The following is a 19223-nucleotide window of genomic DNA, read 5'->3' on the forward strand; positions in this document are numbered from 1 at the left end:
GAAAGGCTAAAGAGGTTAGGACTCTTCAGCTTAGAGAAGAGACAGCTGAGGGGAGATATGATAGAGGTCTATAAAATAATGAGTGGAATGGAACGAGTAAATGTTAATCAGTTGTTTACACTTTTGAAAAGTCCAAAGACCAGGGGACACACAATGAAATTACTAGGTATTACATTTAAAACTAATAAGAGAAATCTTTCTTTTACTCAATGCATAATTAAGCTCCGGAATTCTTTGCCAGAGGATGTGGTAAAAGCTATTAGTGTAGCTATGTTTAAAAAGGTTTGGACATGTTCCTGGAGGAAAAATCCATTAACCATTATTAAGGTAGAGTTGCAGAAATCAACTGTTTATTTTTGGGATAAGCAGCTTGGAATCTATTTACCCCTTGGGATATTGCCAGGGTGGGCCAGTGTTGGAAACAGGATACTGGGCTTGATGCAGCTTTGGTGTGACCCAGCATGGTAAGTTTTATATTCTTATGTTCTAACTATTCAGGACCCTGAGGGTCAATGTTGCTTTAGTATGTTATCTTTTTTTAAGAACTTCATTTTTTACAACATCTATGGTCCTAATGTGGGACAGTCTCCTTTTTATTATCGGTTCAATGCCTGTTTGGAGGATTTGTCTGGCTTATCACTTCTGTTGGGAAGGAACTGGAATTCCTGTATAGATCCTGAGAAAGACAGGGCCTCTGATTTCAATCATACAAATGATAGTCATAAGGGTCTTTTAAGGCTTATTGCCCAACACAATTTACAAGACACATGGAGAATACAGAATCTCTCGGGTAGCGATTATACCTGCTTTTCAGCATGATTTCAATTCTATAGTAAAACTGATGATTTCTTAAGCTCAGCATCTTTGCTTAACAGGATTCACTTTTGTGATATTTTACCTAGCATTATATCTGATCATCATCCTACCTCGCTACTGTTTTCCCCATTAAAGTCTTATATGTTCTTTTCTTGGATGTAAAGTATTTATTTCTCTTATGGAGGAAGCAGTGTCTGATTTCTTGCTTCCCTACTCTTTGTCTAATTATTCTCCTGTTTCAATCTGGGAAACTTTCAAAGCCGTGATGTGAGGATGAGTCATTATGTATGCTAGTCATGCTAATAAAAAAGCAGAAACAGGTTGACTTTGAGGCCACAATTAGAATTCTAGAAGGCATGCATAAACATGGGTTCCATAAAAGTATATGCTGAAATTAATATAGCTAAAGAAGAGCTTCAAATAGATAAAATTGAAAAAGCACTGCGTTTTTTGAAACAGAAAGTTTATGTTCATGGTAATAAGTTGGGTAAATAACTTGCTCAGCTAATACAAAGAAAGAAGCATAGGGCTCATGTTACTAAGATTAAGAAGCCTTCAAGTCCAGTGTGTTACCTTCTCTCTGGAATCTCTGAGGCTTTTGGAAGCTTTTATAAAAACATATATGTGCCAGACTACTCTTCTAGCCAGATATCTTTTGAGACCTTTCTGAACTTGATTCATCTTCCAACTTTAATGGCTAAGTAGACAGAGGCTGGAAGCTCCAGGTAGAGGCCAGTAAATATATAATTCTACTGTGTTTTCTCTCCTTGGGTAAATGTCCCAGTCCAGATGGGTACCCAATGGAGTGTTATAAGCACTTTTTGCCACTGTTATCTCCCATGCATTCCAATCTTGTTGACCATATTAAGACCCCTGCATTTTTGAGTAATTTATTGGATGCTAACATCATTGTAAATCCCCCAAAAGAGAATTGTTTGACCGTGTCATCTGTAAATACGATCACCTGACTCATTGTACGCTTTTCCAGAGCATTTATACATATATTGAAAAGCACAGATCCCAGTATGTATTATGATTAGGCAAAGCAGACAAAAAGACATTTAAAAGTACCTGTAGGAACAGAATAGCCCCCACAAAAAAATGAAACACTGAACTCTGATTCATAGTCTAGCATTGCTTGAAACAAAGAAATTTGTACTGTGCAAGTCTGTGTACTGCACTTTATAAATCCTTGTTCCCACCCCAATCATTCAGAACAGACAAAAGACGCTAGAGGCAGATCTGTTCTCCTGCGCAGTTTGTCCTCACACCTTAGGGAAGAATTCCTTGAACCTTACGCCAACTCCGTGTGGGAACAACACTACCGGGTTGTATTACTTATCTATTGGGGATGAGACAACCTATAATTTGTGTTGTTGTATTATATTATATTATCTCTCTCTCTCTCACTCTTTTTGCTGTTCTGTATATAAGCATGTTGCTAGCAATATTTTTTTTACATTATTTTCTTATATGCACATATGATATATTTATTGCCTGCGTCACTTATTAGTGTAATTTACTCCATCCTGATTCACTGAGAGGGTGGTGGATGCCTGGAATGCCCTTCCGGAGGAGGTGGTGAAGACAAAAACAGTGAAAGAATTCAAAGGCGCATGGGATAAATACTGTGGATCTCTAAAGGCTAGAAGATGAGAATGAAGAAATGAGCGCATAGGGGTAACTTGCTGGTGTAATGGTTACTACCCTTAACCAATAAGCCTTCATACTGTTGATTCAACTCCATCATTGCTCTCTGTTTCAATAGCAGGGGGAAAAGAGGAAAAAGGGAATTCAGACAGCAACCAACAAGGACACAGATTTTATAGGTCTGGGGAAACAAATAAGCATGGGGGTATCTTGCTGATGCAGCTGTTACTACCCTTAACCAATAAGCCTGATACTTTTGATGCAACTCCAACATTGCTCTCTGCTTCAATGGCAAGAAGTAACGAGGAATTGGTTTTAGTTAGCAACCAACAAGGGCCCTGACTTTTATAGTCTGGGAAACTGAGAAGTGTGGGGGAAACCTGCACGGTGCAGCAGATACTACCATAAGCTTGATAGGCAGACTGGATGGACCATTTGGTCCTTTTCTGCCATCATTTCTATATTTCTATGTATTTGCCAAAACACTTTTGTATTACAATACTGTTTTATAAAGTAAACTTTTTATTAATTTCCTGTGTTTGCATCTTTTTCCACATGATTTATGATCAAGTTACACGGCCATTACACACTGTAGAGACTTGAGGCATTTCAATGTTTACCTTTCTCCACTGAGAACACTTTCAATTTATTCCTACTCTCTGTTTCTCACCTTTTAAACAGTTTGCAATTCACAATAGCACACTGCACCCTATCCCTTGACTATTTATTTTTCTCAGGATTCTCTCATAGGGGACTTTGTCAAATGCTTTCTGAAAATCCAAATACACTATTATCCACTGGCTCACCATTATCCACATTTATTAACCATTTCAAAAAATGTAGTAGATTGGTGAGGCAAGATTTCCCTTGTGTAAATCAATGCTTGCTGTGTCCGATTAAAGCATGTCGAGGGGGGATAAGGTAGAGGTCTATAAAATCATGAGGACTAGAATGGGTAAATGTAAATCGGTTATTTACTTTTTCAGATAATACAAGGACTAGGGGGCACGCCATGAAGTTATCAATGGAGAAATTACTTACCTGATAATTTCGTTTTCCTTAGTGTAGACAGATGGACTTAGGACCAATGGGTATAGTGTACTCCTGATAGCAGTTGGAGACGGATCAGATTTCAATCTGACATCAGCCCTAGTATATATACCCCTGCAGGAAGTGCAGCTCTTCAGTATTCTCCTCGAAAAGCATTGTGGATATGTGTGTGACTGACTAATTTGAATAACTTAATAACTTGAATAACTTGATTAACTTGGACTGGTTGAATTGGCTATAGCTGGAGACCGCCCGTGATCTCAACCGGGAAATGTCGACACCTGGTAGGATGGGTGTGCTAGATGAAGGAAAACATGGCTTACCCTTGAATCACTCACTCCCGGGGGTGTCCCCCGAGAATTCCATGAGTAATGGCAGCCATGGGTGGGATGCTGAGTCCATCTGTCTACACTAAGGAAAACAAAATTATCAGGTAAGTAATTTCTCCATTTCCTAGCGTGTAGCAGATGGACTCAGGACCAATGGGATGTATAAAAGCTACTCCCGAACCGGGTGGGAGGCTGCCCGTGACCCACTTAGTACTGCCCTTGCAAATGCTGTGTCCTCCCGAGCCTGAACATCCAGGCGGTAAAACCTGGAGAAGGTGTGGATGGAGGACCATGTCGGTGTCCTGCAGATCTTGGCGAGTGACAGCATCTTGGTTTCTGCCCAGGAAACTGCCTGGGCTCTAGTAGAATGGGTCTTGACTTGTAGAGGCAGCGGCTTGCCTGCTTCTACGTAGGCCGCCTTGATGACTTCTTTGATCCAGCGGGCTATGGTTGCTCACGAGGCCGCTTCCCCTTGCCTCTTCCCGCTGTAAAGGACGAATAGGTGGTCCATTTTTCGTATGGGTTCTGACATTTCCAGGTATCTGGATAGGAGTCTGCCGATGTTGAGGTGGCGTAGACTTCGAGCCTCTTCAGAATTTTTATGCTCATCCGGTGATGGAAGCGAGATGGTTTGGCTGATATGGAAGTGAGACACTACTTTGGGAGGAACGAGGGGACCATGCGTAGCTGGATGGTTCCCGGGGTGAGCCTGAGGAATGGCTCACGGCAGGACGGTGCCTGCAGTTAGGATATACGACGGGCTAAACAAACTTCCAGCAGGAATGCTGTCTTCAAAGTTAATAGTCGGCGAGACAGGCCGCGGAGAGGTCTGAAAGAGGCTCCTGCTAAGAAATCCAGGACCAGGTTGAGGTTCCAAAGAGGTACCGGCCACTTTAGGGGTAGGTGGATGTGCTTGACTCCTTTCAGGAAGCGTGAAACATCCGGGTGAGAGGCTATGCTGTCGCTCTTGCTCTTGATCCCGTAGCATGAAATGCGGCCACCTGTACCTTGATGGAGTTGAGGGACAATCCCTTCTGTAGGCCGTTCTGTAGGAATTCCAAGACAGCAGGAATTTTGACTGAGCGTGGTATGATGTCGTGTTCCTCGCACCAGGCTTCGAATACTCTCCAAATGCTTATGTATGTTAGAGATGTGGAGAACCTGCGTGCTCGGAGTAGGGTGTCGATTACAGCCCCCTAGTATCCGCTATTTCTCAGGCGAGCCCTCTCAATGGCCAGGCCATAAGAGAGAATCGAGCTGGGTCCTCGTGGAGGATCGGCCCTTGTTGGAGCAGGTCTGTGTGTGGAGGTAGTGGCAGGGGGGATCCCTGTCAGTAGTTTTTGCATGTCTGTGTACCACGGTCTTCTTGGCCAGTCTGGGGCCACAAGAAGAACTGGTTCCCTGTGAGTTCTATCTTGTGAATGATTGCGCCTATTAGGGGCCACAGTGGGAAGGCGTATAACAGAGTCTCCTGTGGCCAGGTCTGTACCAGGGTATCGATCCCCTGGGACTGAGGTTCCCACCTGCGGCTGAAGTAACTGGGCACTTGGGCGTTGGACCGGTTTGCCAGAAGGTCCATGGTTGGTGTTCCCCAACGGTTCACTATCAGTTGGAAGGCTATGGTCGACAGCTTCCATTCTCCTGGGTCTAGAATTTCTCTGCTGAGGTAATCCGCCGTGATGTCTTTCCCGGCGATGTGGATGGCTGAATTCTCCTGGAGATTCGCTTCCGCCCGCGACATTAGGGGGTCTATTTCCAGAGACACCTGTTGGCTTCTGGTTCCTTCCTGACGGCTGATATAAGCCACTGTTGTGGCGTTGTCAGACATTACTCTGACCGCTTTGTCTCGGAGTCTGTGTCCAAACCATAGGCAGGCTAGTCTGACTGCCCGAGCTTCTAGACGATTGATGTTCCATCCCGACTCTTCTGCGTTCCACTGCCCTTGGGTGGTTAGCTATTCGCAGTGTGCTCCCCATCCTCGTAGGCTGGCTTCCGTGGTGAGCAGGATCCAGGTCTGTGAGGATAGTCTTGTTCCCTGGCTCAGGTGGAACGTAGTTCGGTCCAAACTCTGCCTGGGAGCTGTTGACGTACGGCGTAGTTCTGGGACAGTGTATTCCATCGCGATAGGGGTGAACGTAGGGGTCTCATGTGAGCTTGTGCCCATGGCACTACCTCCAGTGTGGATGCCATGAGACTGAGGACTTGTAGGTAAACCCATGCTGTGGGGTGGGGTTCGCTCAGCAGGGTTTGCAACTGGTTCATCAGTTTTAATCTCCTTGTCGGTGTGAGGCTGACCTTGTCTTCTTTGGTGTCGAATCAGACTCCTAAGTATTCCAGAGACTGTGAGGGGTGCAGACAGCTCTTGTTTGTGTTGACCACCCATCCGAGGCTCTCCAGTAGAGTTTTGACTCTGTTGGTTGCCTGGTGACTTTCCTCTAGGGATTACGCCCTGATCAGCCAATCATCTAGGTAAGGGTGTACGAGGATTCCTTCCTTCCTCAGTGTTGCTGCCACCACCACTATGATCTTGGTGAACATCCAGGGTGTTATGGCTAACCCGAAGGGTAGTGCCCGGAACTGTTAATGACGATCCAGGATTTTGAAGAGTAGGAAGCGCTGATGTTCTTGATAGATCGGGATGTGTAGGTAGGCTTCCGACAGATCCAGGGATGTGAGGAACTCTCCCGGTTGTATCGCCCTTATTACAGAGAGTAGGGTTTCCATGCGGAAGCGGGGGATCCTCAGATGACGGTTGACCGACTTGAGGTCCAGGATGGGCCTGAACATCCCCTCTTTCTTGGGGATGATAAAATAAATGGAATAATGCCCAGTATTTATTTGTTGTGGACGCACTGGGGTTATGGCCTCGAGGGCCAGTAATCTGGTCAGTGTAGCTTCCACTGCCACCCTCTTGGAGGGGTTGTGGCAGGGGGATTCCACAAACTTGTCCGGAGGGGGTTCGAAGGAAATCCAGGTAGTACCCCTCTCGAATGATGGTTAGGATCCACTTGTCCAAAGTTATCTCGACCCATCTTTGGTAGAATAGGGCAAGTCTGCCCCCTATGGCTTCTTCCTTTGGATGGGTCGGCTAATTCTCATTGTGGGGTGCGGCTGGGGCCTGGACCCGAGCTGGTTCCCCTTTTGTTGTGCTTGTTCCGAAAGGACTGGTTCCTGCCTGTAGGACAAGGCGCTTGATAAGTGTTTCTGTATGGATTGAAGTGCTGTGAACCTCTGCCCCTGGAAGGTCAGGGGAAGGGTCGCTAGTTTCTCTTACTCCTGTCCTCCGGTAGCCGTGGCAGTGGGGACTCGCCCCATTTGTTAGCCAGTTTCTCTAGTTCGCTGCCAAACAGGAGGGATCCCTTGAAGGGCATCCTTGTGAGTCTTGTTTTGGAAGACGCATCGGCCGACCAGCTTCGGAGCCAGAGATGCCTCCTGGCTACCACAGCTGATGACACTCCTCTAGCTGCGGTGCGCACAAGATCGGAAGCAGCATCCGTGAGGAATGATACTGCTGATTCCATGGCTTCCCCAGGAGTGTTGCTCCTGGTCTGTGATAGGCAGGCACGTGTCACCATGGTGCAGCAGGCCGCTATTTGTAGGGACATAGTGGCGACATCAAAGGACTGTTTAAGGATGGATTCCAAACGTCTGTCTTGCGCATCTTTGAGTGCTGCACCTCCCTCCACTGGGATAGTAGTGCGCAGACCATGGCATCCACTTTTGGGCATGTCAGAAGGTCTTTGGTCGCCGAGTCCAGAGGATACATGGCTGCCATAGCCCGTCCCCCTTTGAATGTAGACTCTGGAGCAATCCATTCCAGGTGAATTAGCTGTTGAACGGCTTTTAATAGAGGGAAATGGCAGGAGGTCTGACGGAGTCTTTCTAGCAGGGGATTCGTCTTGGGTTCCCCCGAGTCACTTGTGCCCGGGATAGCAAGCTCCTTCAGGCTGTGGGTGACCAGGTCTGGAAGTTCGTCTTTGGTGAAGAAGCGTCTCATGATCCGGTGAGGCTCTGTCCCCGGAGGGAGTTCCCCCTCCTCCAGGGGCTCTGATTCCTCCTCCGAGTTGTCCGTGTCCCTGTAGGTGGGGCTTCTGGGCGGTGGATTCACTTCTCTGGGCCTAGAGGGGCCTGGGGCGTAAAGGTCTTCTGGTGAAGGCTGTGGCCGTATTATCGGAGGTGCTGTCTACATGTGGACAAAGGTGTGCAGGCCTTTGAAGAATTCCACCCAGGAGATAGATGCTGGGTCCAAGCTAGGAGGCGCTGTGTCCCTGGGAGGCCCCGTTTGAGGAGGGGTCCCGCTGGAATTTGCTAGGTCCGGGGTACTTATTGAGGAGCTAGCATTCAGTCCCGGATGGGGCTGGCCCTGGACTGGAATATCCAGGAACCTCCTCACACTGGATACACAAGGCGTTGGCCTCTTCGTGTTGTGCGGCTCTGATGTGGCCCTGAGCTCCTTTTCCAGTGGTGCCATGGATGTAGGCACGTAAAATCTGTTATGCGCTCCGGTGCGTCGAATATGCGCGCGTGGAATGGGTGTGTGCACAAGTCGTAGGTATGCGCCTGGTACAGTAAACGCATGTTACGCGCGTAATTTGTGCGCACAGTACTTGTGCATGCGATGTTGTGCGCACAAGTAATTTGTGCGCCCGGCTTGCCCTTTGTGCGCTCGGATCGAGACGGCGGACAGAGCGGCGAACAGGGCCAAATGGTGATGGCGACCACCTCGGAGGATCTCCACGTGGGAGGACCCTTAGATCTGACCGGGGCCTAGCCCTGCTAGGGTGGATCAACCCAGTGGCACTGGTCCCGGCCATCGACCTGTGCGACTCCTCGAGCTTCAGAGACCAGAGTCTTTAAAGAAGATTTCTACCTTACCTTGTCTCGGCGCTTCCCGGTTTTGTTCCAGGCGGTCTCCGGCTGCGGGGGGAGAAGGGATATACCTTCACCGCCGTGCTCAAGGTTGCACCCGCTGCCTCTCAGCCGCGTCCGATATCAGGGCTAGGTCCCCGCCGAGGGTTGGCCGCCGGAACGAGGCTCACCTCTGAGGGATCACGGAAATCACCTTGGGAATTCTCAACTGGGGGAGGGACCCGAGGGTGTCACTGCAGGAGAGTGGGGCTCGTCTGTAGAGGTAAGATTTCTTCTTGTTTCAGGTTTTCTCCATTAAATTTACTCTAACGCTGTTAGAGCAAGCAGTTAGTTCCTAACTGCTATGGAGACGGAAAATACTGAAGAGCTGCACTTCCTGCAGGGGGATATGTACTAGGGCTGACGTCAGATTGAAATCTGATCTGTTTCCAACTGCTATCAGGAGTACACTATACCCATTGGTCCTGAGTCCATCAGCTACATGCTAGGAAAGTAGCAAATTTAAAACAAATTGGAGAAAACGTTTTCACTCAATGCACAATTAAGCTCTGGAATTCATTGCCAGAGGATGTACTGTAGTTAAGGCAGTTAGTATAGCTGGGTTTAAAAAATGTTTGGACACGTTTCTGGAGGAGTCCATAAACTGCTATTAATCAGGTTGATTTGGGGAATAGCCACTACTTATTATCAGGATTAGTAGCATGGGATTTATTTACTGCTTGGATATTTGCCAGGTACTTGGCAAACTGGATTGGCCACTGTTGGAAAAAGGATGCCGGGCTTGAAGGACCCTTGATCTGACTCAGTATGGCAATTTCTTATGTCTTTCTATATGTTCTGTGATTTTGTTCTTTAGAATGATTTCTACAAGTTTTCCCAGCACTGAAGTCTAACTCACTGGTCTATAGTTTCCCAGATCACCCCAGGAACCCTTTTTAAAGATCATATTGCCCACCCTTTAATCTTCAGGTACAATAGACGATTTTAATGTTACGTTGCAAATTACTAGTAATAGATCTGCAAATTCATTTTTTTTGTTCTTTCAGAAATCTGTAATATAAACAATCTGGTTCAAAGGATTTTCTACTCTTTAGTTTGACAGTCTTCCCTATTATATCATCCAGGTTCATGGGATTTGTTTCAGTTCTTCTGAATCATCACTATTAAAAACTATTTTTGGTATGGGTATCTTCTCAAGATCCTCCTCAGTAAACACTGAAGCAAAGAGATCATTTAGTCCTTGGTTTGGTTTTGTCCTTGGGCTCTGTAAAAGCTTTTGATAGGGTTTATGTTCTATGTGTTAGAAAAGTTTCATTTTCCTCCTGTCTTTGTTGTGTGGAGCAGAACTCTTTAATCAAAATCATCTTTGAGAGTATTTGTTAATGGGTATTCATCCTCATATTTCCCAATTTTGCAGGGCACAAGACAGGGTTGTCCCCATCACTATTCCTACGTGACTTGGTAATTGAGCCTATGGCTCAACCCATAAGACAGTACAATTTAATTTCTGGATATAACATAGGAGGGATTTCTCATTAAATTTTCTTATATATGCAGATGATGTGTTGTTATTCGTCACTAATTCCTGTCAATCAACCCCCATAAGCATGGACATCTTAGTAAAATATGGAGAGGCCTCAGGTATAAAGCAAGTCTGAAGTTTTGCTATTGGTTTCAGGTCACTCACCCCTCCCTGATGGCCAGATTCAAGTTTCAAGTGTCTAAATTAAAGTATTTGGGTATTATTATTACCAAAATTCTATTTAGCGAAAATTACAGCCCAGTAACAGCTAGGCTCAAAAATGATCTGCAGTCATGGAGCAATTTACCTATAGTTTGATAAAGTAGGATTAACATTATTAAAATAAATGTGCTACCAAGTTTGATGCATTTTTTTCAACATGTTCCATGTGTAATTTCTGGGAAGATTTTCAAAGAATTGAATGGCTTACTCTCCAGCTTTATTTGGGCATATAAAACATTTTGGATCAAGCTCAGTGTTTTATGGCTGCCAAAGTACAAAGATGGGATGGCATTGCCCAACCTCCAGCTTTACTTTTGGGCTGCAAGATTGGTCTCCTTGAGAGACTGGCTTGACTAAGTGACCTCTCTGGGGTGGATTTCAATTGAAAGATACTTCTCAGAGGGTAGAGAACTTGTACTTTTATTAGCTCTTTCACCTTCTTATCTCGCAGTTAGGAGAATTTGTAGGAGTAGTTTTGTGAAAGCTCATATCTTATCAATATGGCGTTAAGCAAGAACAAGAGAAGAAAGTTTAACCTCACCTTTCTCTTATCTGTTATAATCCAGTAATTTCAGTACAATCTTTCTTTGCTAATACAAATGACTGGGATTCAAATGTTTGGAATATATTGGGTAGGTGTGGCTTTCTAACCAAATGTTCACTTTTGAGCTATTGGAACACCAATATCATATTTCTGCCACTACTCAATCTCATTATGAATTGTTTCAGAAGTCTTTATCTAAATTGAAAAATAATGGCAGATAGCTGAACTTGGTCAAGCTAGTTTTGTGTAAACAGGATGCCAATGCAAATATAAAGGATTTCAGTGCTATAACGTAGATTGCTTGAATTAATGGTGGGCAAACCTAGATTGCAACATGTAATCCAAAAATGGAATAATGAATTGCTTGTACATCTTGATATGGCTGATTGAGAGGAAGCACATAATATTTCCATATGCCACAAAAGAATCGACATTAGGATTAGGCTTCTATATCGTACATGCATGTTTCTCACACTATTTCTCAGTGCTAACCCTAAATGGAATCCTTTGTGCTGGAGGAATTGTGGGCGCAGAGGTTCATATTTACATTTGTGGTGGATCTGTCTTCTTGAGCAAGATTTCTGGATGGCAGTTTTTAAACAGATTTCAAGTGTGATTGGTTTTGAGCTTTCTGCTTCTCCAGAGGTGGCTCTGTTGGGCTTCTGGAATTCCATCTTGATAGGTTGTAAGCAGAAAACACTAGTGAATCAAATGTTATTAGAATCAAGATTTTTCTGGAAGAGTGGGAAAGGCAACATTTTGAAGTGGCTCATATTAAGAAACTGTCACACTCTCTTAGAGGTACTAATAAATTGTATGATTCTGTGTGGGGCAGGTACTGTTAAGTAGGGGGGAGCTCTTTGGTGCATATTTTTGTGGGATTGATTAGATCTGGGGTGGGTAGGGTCAAAGTAGTGCTGGCACAGTAAGTGAGTACTATTATAGCTTTCAAGTCTACTATTTTTCTGTATGCAGTTGTTGGAATGTACAATGTGATGTGTACCTTTTTGTCTATTTTATTTAGAAATAAAAAGGACCAGACGGTATTCACCCCAGAGTTCTATAAGAACTCAAATATGAAATTTCATACCTGTTATACACAATCTGTAACCTTTCATTAAAAAGCCACAGTACCTGAAGACTGGAGGGTAGCTAGTGTAACCTCAATTTTTAAAACAGCAAACATTACAAACAACACCCTCTTCTCACCTTCTATCTGCGGGCAGTTGAAAAAATTTCAAAAAGAGATCTCCCTGGGTGCCTGGGGGCCTTGACCCCCTCTGCCCCCCTCGTTACACCACTGCAGAACCTGCTGCCAACAAGGGCAAATGAGGTGACGTCACATGAAATGCTGTGTGGCAGAAAGCTTTGCATATGTCACCTACAGGCATTTGGCTACAAGATTTACATCCATGCCCCAAATGGAAAGCACGCTATGATGGTGGACTGAGCCACAAAGGGTACACTGTTGGGATACAGCAAATGAGACTGGGGATACAGAATCCTACTCCCTGGAACAGACCAGATGACAGTTACCCAGTGGGAGCAGTTTGAGGATTCACCCTCGCCGAACATCACAACTCGAACAAGCCTTGAGAAAATGGCTCCCATGACCATCACCATGATAATGGGTTGAGGTGAAGTCACAGAACAATTAGATATTGCTGCCGGTACAAACCTTGGCAGAGCGGCAGAGAAATCAGAAGTCACTGAAGATGGGACCCCAGGTGAGACTGCGGAGCAAAGAAGGAACAGGCTTCAGATCGTCCGGACAATACTAATGGGGCAGGAACCTATACTTTGAAGGTTTGCCCATTTAACAAGGGATATAACAAGCTCACAGACTCTCATATAGATTTCAGATCCAAGAAATATTGAAGTCTTCTACTTGGAAGGATGTCAGAAAACTGCAGGATGTGAAACAGTGGCACAAGAAATAAATGGTTCTCACTACAAGGACACAACATGGATAGTTGCAGTGTTTCCAACAATGACTGCCACCAGGATGTCCTGGAGAAAATGGGTTTTGAGGATTGACCATTCAGCTATCGAGAAGGGGTGCTGGAGGATCGATAGGCTATCTTCAGCACAGACAGCAAAGAGTTAACCCACTCCAGACATGACACTTGACACCTGGGTTTGCAAGGGCTTCTAGATAGGATGTAACCTGTATTAGTGAGTTGAGTCTCCATCTTTCTCACTTCCTATTGTGCTGTTTATATTCCAGCACAATTACCTATGCAGAATCATGCAACTGTATATATATAAAGCTTATTATTTTCTATTCCACCTTCTTGAGTAAAGAATCCTTGGATGCTGCCACACAAGAGTGCTGAGTCATTGCTGTTTCAAAGTAAGTGTTTCTCCTGCAGGGGTGAAGGCTCATGCTGCACACACATCCAGTTCTGACTTTCAATAAGAAGATCGGGCCAGAACTGGTACCAGACAAGGGGAGAAAAATCCATCACCAGTGACCCGGATTGGCCACCTTTGGAGACAGGATGCTGGACTTGATGGAACCTTTATCTGACCCAGCATGGCAAATCTAATGTTCTTATGTGAATTCAAGACAGTAATGGGGCCAAATATTTTTCCTTAGTAGGAATAGAACTTTAATCAGAGTGCTACAGAACAGATATCACTAGGGTTGCCAGTTAGTATCTTTACACAGCATGCATGAACAGGATGAATTCCATTTGTGTGGAGGTTTATATTTTCTTGTTTTACCATAAACTGAAAAGAGAAAAAGTATCTGAAGTGCCTATCAGAAAGATCTTGCTGACGGTGCAGGACACAGAGCACGTTCAACTCTCACTTGCTTTGCACCTGGCCCAACTTAGTGTTATCCTGTATAACACAAGGCTAACCTGCCAAGCAGCTAGTGTTTTCCTGTGACTCTCCCTGGAGCAAACCAAATGAGAGACACCCCATCTGGGCATTGTTAGACGGAGGCATTGCTAATTCCTACAGCTGCATAACAAGAGGCATGATGGGATATTTCAGCATCAGGATTCTATCACAGAAATGTAAGCAGAGGCCATGCCAACATCTGAGTGCTGTGAAAATGGAATGTGCTCTGTTCTTGTACAGAAAACAAATGTGTAAATTCTTTTAGAATAATAAGACTGCTTGTTGCCTATGGCAACAGGGCGATTATCTTTAAAAAGTTAAAAAATATGATGGGGTGGGGGAAGAAAAGCAGGAAGTCAGAAAGCATAAGAGCAGAATACAACCTGCCATCTAATCTAGACAGAAAAACAGCAGTACTGAACAGCAACACTAGGCAAAGTAAGTTGACATTTTTTTCTTTTTTGTAACTTAGAAAATCCAAAGACAAACTCTTGCTACAGGGTTTTCAGAGAGCCTGATTTTACTTGGATTGAAAGTCTCTCTCTGAGGTTTACTGTGTCAGAAGCCTAGTCCTCGTTAGGGCTTTAAGAAATGTACTTGAGACAGACTACACTTAACATGGGATGACAGATGAGGAACTGCTCAGGGCCGTAATTTCCAGAGAAAGCAGCTAAGTGTTTGTTTTGTATAAACTTCAGAGGAAGAATTTTCTTGGAACATCTTCCCCCATGCGGGTGTTGGAAGTGAAGGTTTATAGAAGCCACAGAGATTAGCATGACGTTGTCAGTAACAGAACCACAAAAAAGCTGCAAATGATCCATCATCATTGCACCATAAGGGTCAGATTTTGCAATATATGTGCATGTATACACCAATTCCTGCTGCTCAAATGATTAGGTAAGCAATGCCTTTTTTCCTATTTTGATTTTCATTTCTTTTACTTGAGGCTGTTGTTTACTTTTAAAGTAAGCTTCCACTGTGACGCTGGCAAAGCAAATATGCATTCTCTACACATGGGTTAACACTATCAAAAAGAAGTTGTATTTTGTATTGCTGATGGTTCAATAAAACTTGAATTGAAAAAAAAAGGTATGATATAAACAGTACACTAGCAGTCTAACCCTCTCACCCCAATCATTTTCAAAGAGTTTGCTAATATTCTCATTTAAATTCATCTAAATTTCAGGTTCTTCTGAGGCCTTGACAATTGACGCTACAGCTCTCAAATTTCAAACTTGTGCTAATCCAACCCCAGTTTGGATCAGTTATGTGTCCGATTTTCTATGTGCCTAGTAGGATTGTTACAATATTGGCGCTCGCTAAATATTTAAATAAATAAATAAGCACATGTACTGTTCTGATTTTAAAAACTTCATTTTTTTTCAGCTTGCTCGTTTCTTTGAAAATTCAAGCTCTTTGCTTGGATTATTTGATTAAAGGTGAATTTTAAAAGCTGGACATGCACTGAAATCAGGAGATGGGCACGCACCTAGCACTTGTGCATGTCCGCCTGATTTTATTAGACGGCGAGATGAACGCACAAGTGCCAATGCTCAAATATCTCGCACTGCCCAATAAAAGGGCAGGGCTTGACCAAGAGAGGTGCCTCCAAGTAGCTTTGCACCTGGACACGAGTCCAAGTCCAGTGCCAATTAACTTTACTTCTGCTATGGATGAGGTGTAAATCTGAAAAAATCTACAGGTATCTGTGAAGTGTTTGAAGGGTCTGGGGTAACTGGGGGGAGTGCAAGCTAAAGAACAAGGGGGGTTTGGAGGATTTAGCCGCACACTGGGCAAACTGGTGGACGAATTGGTGAAACTGGTCATCAGCTGGACACGTATCTGTTATAAAATAACCTTACTTGCGTGTCCATAAGCTGACTTATGCTGCTGGGTGCGCACAAGCTTAAAGGTAGGTGCACATATACGCGAGCCTAGGATATTTTATAAATGCATGCGTATTTGCATGCATGTTATAAATGCTACATGCATGTTATATAAATGCATTTATATGTATATATATGTATATATAAATGTATATGTATATGTATATGTATATATAAATGCATGCATATAAATGTATAAATGCATGCATGTTATCAATGCTACACATGTGACATCACATGTGTAGCATTTTTGCACTGCCCTGACATCTTGCTTTCTCTGTGAGTGCTCCCCTTGTGGTTCTTCTTTTTCCCCCATATCCATCTTTTCTCTGTATCTTACACACCTTGCAGTCTTATATTTCTTATGCCTATCTCCAGAGGTGAGTAAAGCGCATAGTTAAGCCCTGGAATTCATTGCCAGAGGATGTGGTTACAGCAGTTAGTGTAACTGGGTTTAAAAAAGGTTTGGATAAGTTCCTAGAGGAAAAATCCATAAACTGCTATTAATTAATAGAGATTTATTTAATATTTGGGTACTTGCCAGTTACTTGTGACTTGGATTGGCTACTGTTGGAAACTAAGCTTGATGAACCCTTGGTCTGACCCAGTTTGGCTTATCTTATGTTCTTATGAAGGATGCTGGTGTAGCTGACAGTACTGGGAGCAAGGGGGCAAAGTTCTGTAGGTGCTAGAACTCCGAAAACACCCAAGTAATCACCATCTGGGTACGTCTTGGTTGCGCTGTGAGGCATGAGGCCAAAAGCAGAGTGAGGTGTAGGTATTTTATTTCACTTATGTTAAGTTTCAGATAGTTATTTTATTTTAGAAAAGGTTCTACTAAATATTGTGTTTTGGTATAACAGATATAATAATTTTGGTAATTTACAAAGAGCCAAAAGACCAATTAAAAAATAATTCCTAGACTTTAGTGAAAATATTGCTGACAATATATTAAAATTGTTATTAATGCATCTATTAATTTGCAACTACTTCCTGCACCAGCAAATGGGATTTACAAGTTCCCTTCACACGGCAGCAACAGCTTCCCAGAGACACCTCCCCACCCTGTCCCCCCAACCAGGCCATGCTGTTTGCTTCACTGCCTATGAACTCTGATCCTGTCATAATTTGTAAGTGAGGATTTTACTGGTCTAGATTGCCATGCAAACATATATCTGGTATAACTTGAATGCTATGAGTCTCAGCTTTACAAAGATTTAAATAATTTGTGTGAAAAATAGTTTCCAACATATGATTTGAGGACAGTTAGGTACAATGCATGCCAAAACAGAGTTTTAAATCAAAGGTGATTCAGAAGTATCTAGGAGCCCCCTCAGATGCATCAAGCTTATCTACAAACTGAAAACATCTAAAGAAAATGTAGAAACATTAGAAAAGGAAACAGAGATTCAATCTTTCTCTCAGCCAATGGTTTGCTAAGATAGCTGCTTAAAGCTCCATGATGGAATGTTGGTTATTTTGACTGACATATGTTTTAACCAATAGGGATTTTTATTCCCAGATGTGTGGAATGGTGACATAGTGATATATACACTAATATATATATATATATTTTTTTTTTTTTGCTTTTTCCTGTTAAAGATGAACAACTCATACTCTGTGTTTTATTTTTTTTGTTCCAACAGGTTTTTCATGTTTTGATGTTCTTTGTTACATGTAATGCTTTTTCAAGCAAGTTTAAATGTTCAATGTAAACCGATTTGATTTGCATATAATGCAAGAAGACCGGTATATAAAAACCAAAAATAAATAAATAAAATAAATAAATGTCATAGCTAGGTCCAAACTATGCAAGTATAAATATTTATACACACAGCCAAGAAGTGCTCTCTGTCCATCAGAAAATTCTCTCTCTCTTTATATATATATATATATATATATATATATACATATTTATATATATATATATATATATATATATTAAAGACACTATTTTATTGCCTTACCATTGAGGATTTGGAAAACTTCTGATTGTATTCCTTCTCAATTTGCTTCAGTCTGGTGTTGGCCTGAAAAAATAGACACACAAGTATATACACACAGAAAACAAAACTAGATTAGCTCAGATAAAGAACATGTACAGACACTTTGCCACTGACCCCTATGCTTGGCACCTCATCTACATGCCTATTGCTAAGCAGCTGGGATCTGTGCCAATTCCAACGCCCTTTTGTAGCAGCCAGAAAAGCACAAGGGCTTCGCTTTGATCTACAGCCAACTATTCATCACTTGAAAGGAAGAAAAAAATTCTACCTCTGCTGCCAATTATTGGAAAAACATAAAGGCCTCTGTGCATTAAAAAAAAAAAAGAGAGAGAAAGAGAGAAGTTTATCAGGATGACTTCACCTTAGTTTAAAAAAAAAAAAAAGGAAAGCAAAAGAACTCCACATGCTTCAGTGGAGGCCATGAGGGTACAACGTGATATATACGGCATATGAGTTTCAGGTGCCAGTTGATGTTTGCAGTTTCTTTTTGTAAAAATCTTAACATCTTTATTTTTTAAACTCAGCAGTGCTGCAGGATTCCTTTGAGCTCTTTTGGCCCCTCCCCCGACTCATTTTTCCCCTTTGAACACACTAAGACAACATTATGAAAAGATATGAAATAACACAAGCCAAAATCAAGGTCTTTAGTGCTACTAGATGATTTAGATTAAAATATAAATTACTCCTTTTCCTCTAAATTTGGCTCATAGTTTGCAAGTTTCTTATTTGAACATTATTTTTAAAAAATGCATGGGCAGCATTTCCTTAGCTTATATAATTCAAGTGATCTAACTGGTTCAGGCTTATTAGGTACATTTCATTTACAGGTTTCCCTGAAACTGCTATACACAATACAAATCTGTTCCTTGACCAAATGATGTAAATAGAGCTAATGAATATTAATTTTGGATATCCTGAAAACCAGCCCATAAGGATGAAGGTTGTAAACCCTAGATACATTTTTGCAGATTCTCCTTATCCGCCAGTCATGCAACTAAATGTGGGTAAGCCAATCACAAAAGAGAACAGCAGGGCAAGCAGTTCAAAAGAAATATTGATTACAAATTTTTTGAAGATTGTAAAAATAAGAATAACATACAAAAATTATTCATAAAAATAGGAATAAAAATAAGAACATGAGTTAAATATATATTAAAAAATAAAAAAGTAAACCTAAAAATACAGAGTACTAAGCCATCACTTAATTCAAAGGTCTGTTTATGGCCCATAAGGCCCAAAGTGGTAAACCCTTGATATTTAGAGGTCCATGTTCAGCCACTGTCCAGATAGCAAAGTTATCCAGATAAGCTTATTTGGCTAACTTTGCAGGGACATTCAATGGCACAGGTGTAATGCTGAATATCCCCGGCTATCTTTAAGTTAGCTGAATTAGTTTATTTAGCTATCCTAAAGTTATCCGGCCATCTTAGCTGTATAATGCTGGAAATCAGCATTCATCCGGCTAACATCTGGCTAGCT

The 19223-nt window shown here is 42.6% G+C and overlaps 1 protein-coding gene and 1 long non-coding RNA gene across 7 annotated transcripts in view; one reads left to right on the forward strand and one right to left on the reverse strand.

Moving 5' to 3' along the window:
• CEP112 (centrosomal protein 112) overlaps positions 1 to 19223 on the reverse strand; it is a 1022051-nt gene that overhangs the window by 204593 nt on the left and 798235 nt on the right. For 5 of the 6 annotated variants that reach the window (XM_029599330.1, XM_029599331.1, XM_029599328.1 and 2 more), the window contains one exon: positions 17706 to 17768. The exons of the other annotated variant lie outside the window; for it this stretch is intronic. In XM_029599330.1, the coding sequence (XP_029455190.1) occupies positions 17706 to 17768 (63 nt within the window). The remainder of the gene's footprint in view (positions 1 to 17705; positions 17769 to 19223) is intronic. 6 annotated transcript variants of the gene reach the window in all.
• Positions 14192 to 19223, forward strand: part of LOC115090357 — a 48131-nt gene continuing 43099 nt past the window's right edge. Inside the window, exons 1-2 of the long non-coding RNA XR_003856388.1 lie at positions 14192 to 14290; positions 14551 to 14749. This is a non-coding gene — a long non-coding RNA (uncharacterized LOC115090357). The remainder of the gene's footprint in view (positions 14291 to 14550; positions 14750 to 19223) is intronic.

Source organism: Rhinatrema bivittatum, chromosome 4, assembly GCF_901001135.1.
Source record: "Rhinatrema bivittatum chromosome 4, aRhiBiv1.1, whole genome shotgun sequence".
Taxonomy (NCBI): domain Eukaryota; kingdom Metazoa; phylum Chordata; class Amphibia; order Gymnophiona; family Rhinatrematidae; genus Rhinatrema; species Rhinatrema bivittatum.